This window comes from Priapulus caudatus, unplaced genomic scaffold (assembly GCF_000485595.1).
Source record: "Priapulus caudatus unplaced genomic scaffold, Priapulus_caudatus-5.0.1 Scaffold370, whole genome shotgun sequence".
Classification (NCBI taxonomy): Eukaryota; Metazoa; Priapulida; class Priapulimorpha; order Priapulimorphida; family Priapulidae; genus Priapulus; species Priapulus caudatus.
The window spans coordinates 333,498-337,543 of record NW_014577431.1 but is presented as its reverse complement, the minus strand read 5'-3'; the positions used below and the strand labels follow the sequence as shown (position 1 = coordinate 337,543).

Here is a 4,046-nt window from a genome sequence, read left to right as displayed (position 1 = left end):
TCTCTCTCTCTCTCTCTCTCTCGCTCTCTCTCTCGCGTTTTCTCTCTCTCTCTCTCTCTCTCTCTCTCTCTCTCTCTCTCTCTCGGGAAGACCTTTCACCAGCCGTAAAGTAACAACTCGCGATTTGCTGCGGATAATTTTTTGCTATTGTTTCATAACTGTGACGTTTCCGTCGACGTTTCGGTGTTGATGTTCGGTCGAGAAGCTGTTCATTGATCTCCGAGACATTCATCTTTGCAATACACATCTTGCCAACCATGGCATGACCTATATGACAACCAGCTCCCATAACCACGCGCTTTGCTAGGAACGTTCTAGTCAGCGAGCGGGTATTTCACTCGTCGCATAATTATAAGGTGGAAATTGGAGGTTAATTTAAGTTAAACGTAGATTTCAAAATTTTTGAGAATCTCTTAATTCTAAAACAGCGGAAGCCTAGCAGTAGATATTGTTGATGAATAAATTTTGTGATGACAATTACGATATATTAAGGGCTCCCAAGTAACTAAAAATATTTTCTAGGGCTAATAAAAGTGAAATACATATTATATTCCTTGCTTTCTTTAACATATTATGCAATCTTGACGTATATTATGACTGCCTAGAAAAATGTCGAGTTAACACATGCGCTCAAATCTATTGCTTCACACATAAGGCAGTGGCATACACTATAGACACATTTTATTTTCTAACAAGATTACGTTCGATTCATGAGAGAAATGCAAATTTCGTTCACCCTATTCAGTCTCTCATTCCTCAGCAAGAAATGTGATAGAAGCAAACAATAACGATTCCTGTGACAATACCCTCATATGATCGTCAGCCAACGTGATCAAAGCAGGTGAATTTATTCGGTGTGTGATAGAGAGAAAGAGAAAGGCAGAGGCTTCGTTGTCGGTGCCTCTGGCACAGCGTAACGGATAACAGACTACGCGCTGTGAGTAATAACCGCCAATAGAATACACGGCCTCTCCAAAAATAGATTCTCTGAACGACGACCTCACTATAGTTTCGTTTCGTGTATCTGAAAGTCGGGAATCTCTTTACACAGTTCGTTAAAATATTGCGCCGTCGTCAGCTGCCGTCTGCCGACGCAAGGGGCGCCACCGCTGCTGCCGACGCCGCTGCTCCTGCGGGCGCCACCGCTATCGCCGCCGCCCCTGCCGACGCGCGCGCCACTGCTGCTGGCGGACCGCAGCATAGTCCGCTCGTGGAAGCCGTCGGCTGTACCGTCGGCGCACATCTCAATGTCCAGCATTATTGAAGGTGACGACAGCGCCCCCTGCGTTCGGGAGGAGCCGCCGCCTGTATTTGGCCACAAATTGAGCGCACGTGTCCTAGGCTTCCCTACACAGCTATCGTCATCGTTGTCGTCGTCGTCGAAGCGGCGTCGCGTTTCGTCGGTCAGCAGCGGTCCGGGCATCGAGAACGCTCTCGACGTCGTCAGCACCGGCTTGCCGACGTCGCTCGTCCTCAGCCACTCGCCAACGACGTTTCTGTCGGTCGAGGGACCCGCCTCGGCGTCGTTGTCGTCGTTGTCGTCGTCGTTGTGTTTGTTGCCGTAAATTTGTGTCTGATGCGTCGGCGTGCGTTCTACGTCGACGCGAGCGACGTCACCCGAGCGTCTCTGCGTCGGCGTGTCGTCACTGTCGTCGGCGCTGCTGCGTCTGCTGCTGCTGCTTGTGTCGGCTGTATAACATTGAGCGTTGGTCGGATCCTGCACGAGCGTCTGGTACTGCACCACAGAACCACGCATCGACAGCGACGACCGCGACCGACTACCGCCGACGACACGCAGCGCCTCCGAGCGGCAATCAGAGGAAACATCCATGCTCCGCGTGCGTGACTTAGCGCGCGCTCTTGCCGCACGGCGGCGCTCGCGTTCCCGCTGTATGCGCTTCATCTTCATGTGATGCTTGTAAATGAGAAAGATGACGAAGAGAAAGATGCAAGTGCCGAGCGTGGCGGCGATGTTAAGTCCGATCACAGGATCGTAGTTGTCGTAGAAGTTATCCTCAGTGATCGGTAACTCGCCGTGCTCACCGAACGAGTAGCCCTGCTTGAAGTAGTAGACACTATCCATCAGCTGATCTTCACACGGAAGTGGAACGCACTTGATGCTCGTCGTCGTCGTCGTCGCGTCGTTAGCTGTCGTCGCTGCGCCGATGTCACCAATATCGGTTGACAGCACATCATCCATTATCTCGGCCGCTGGTAAGGACTCATCCCATCGGCGTGGGTTGTCGCGCGTCGGGGCGTGACCGAGACTCCGGCATGACTCACAGCACGACAACTGCCGCGTGTCCCCGCCGACGCGAAATGCGACAGAGATGCCGACAAGTGCGGATGTCCGGTACTCTACTCCGCGCCGTCACGCGGATGGCGTCGACGTGTGATGACAATATCGACGTTGACGATAGTAGACGTTCGTTTTTCGCCTGCCGCCGCGTGCATCATCATCGTTGTCGTCGTCGTCATCATCGTCATCTTTGTCGTCGTCGTCGCGCCTCGACGTGTTTCTCGCTCGCGAACGTCATCTCTATGTCTTAATAATTTAATCGATCACAGAAAACGAGCGGCAAGGAAAAAAATGAAATCAATTTCACACGCCGGTGAACCTCGTTCTGCTCTAATCGGGTAAACACTAAGCCGTTTGTCTTTTTTCGCAGGACGTTCGCTGGCGTGATTGCCTCCCTGTGTGAGCGAGAGAAGGGTCAATCAACTTTAGCCGCCGCTAGAATGAGCTTGACGATGACGGCGGTGCGATGACGTCACTGAGGCGGAGAGGACCGGCTGTGCGCACCTGCTGGTTTTATCGGCTCTCTATGTCCGGCTCTGAAATCACAAATATTCGCAGAATTATCGAAATGTTAGGTTCAAAACGGTGTGTGTGTGTGTGTGGGTGTGTGCGTGTATGTGTGTGTGTGTGTGTGTGTGTGTATTGTTACCTCGCTGATTTTATCGTGAATCATGGTGCTGAACACTTTTATCATTCCTCCGCCGAGGACGGTGAGTACAACACCAACCACAGCCAATACCACTAGCTTAGTACTGCTATACATTTTACCGTACAAGCGTTATTACAACATTTTAATTTCGGCATAAAAGTCGACGTTTAAGTTTACAAGTTGCAAGTTCGGAAGTTGCAGTAGACTGTTAGATTGGTAGACTGGTACACGGTTGCACCTCTCGGATTAGTTACTCGCTAGTTACCCATCGAGTAATCGAGGTGGGAACGAGTACCCGTCTAAAGTTGCTGATCACATGATCCATTCGTGCAGCGCCGCCTATGGTTGGCTATCATCAGCTATCATCTTACTATAAATTGGGGATTTTCTGTGTGTGTGTGTGTGTGTGTCCGGCTATACGTTTCCGCACCGCTCAACGGATCCTCTCCAAACTTGGTACGAACATTCTACAGATCATGACACGTTACATGGGTTATTTATGTTTTTCACATTCCACGTTCAAAAACATTAAAATAGTGGGACATTTTTGCATGGCAACGTCACAACAACACGAAAACACGACGCCTCCTATCGGATCTTATATGTTTTAACATTTTTATTTATTTATTTATTTATTTTTAGTTTTGACCACCTAACGGGGATGGACGGGTATGGCTAGTACTTGCTAACTTAGATATAATTTTACCACGAAAAAATAATTTAGCCGCGGTTAAATTATAGCCTTTGTACCATATATAGACATATAGAGGCATCAATACACATCATTTAACCGCGGATAAATTATTTTTGACCGTGATAGATAAACAATTCACCCACGGGCCTTCCCTTTTACCGAATCAGAGGCCCCCGGCCGATATAACTTCCGAAAAAAATCCCATAAATCAGAAGAATTTTTTTTTAGAAATTACCTGAATCCTCTGAATCCAGGGCCGTAGCTAAGAATTAATGTGTGTGGGGGGGGCAAGACGAACCACAGACGAACGAGCGCCGGAGGCGTTCGCTTCTAGGGGGGTCTGCATGGGGGTGTACATGCCATTTCCAGCCATTTCAGGTATGTTACATACTTAAAACTCCCCA

At 49.2% G+C, this 4,046-nt stretch overlaps 2 protein-coding genes across 2 annotated transcripts in view; both read right to left on the bottom strand.

The window, feature by feature from the left end:
• LOC106809639 (scavenger receptor class B member 1-like) overlaps nucleotides 1-3,177 on the bottom strand; it is a 29,698-nt gene extending 26,521 nt beyond the window's left edge. The window contains exon 1 of the mRNA XM_014812801.1: nucleotides 2,949-3,177. Coding sequence (XP_014668287.1) covers nucleotides 2,949-3,062 — 114 coding nt within the window. The 5' untranslated portion in view covers nucleotides 3,063-3,177. The remainder of the gene's footprint in view (nucleotides 1-2,948) is intronic.
• Nucleotides 665-4,046, bottom strand: part of LOC106809640 — a 26,930-nt gene continuing 23,548 nt past the window's right edge. Inside the window, exon 2 of the mRNA XM_014812803.1 lies at nucleotides 665-2,835. Coding sequence (XP_014668289.1) covers nucleotides 1,004-2,200 — 1,197 coding nt within the window. The 5' untranslated portion in view covers nucleotides 2,201-2,835 and the 3' untranslated portion in view covers nucleotides 665-1,003. The remainder of the gene's footprint in view (nucleotides 2,836-4,046) is intronic.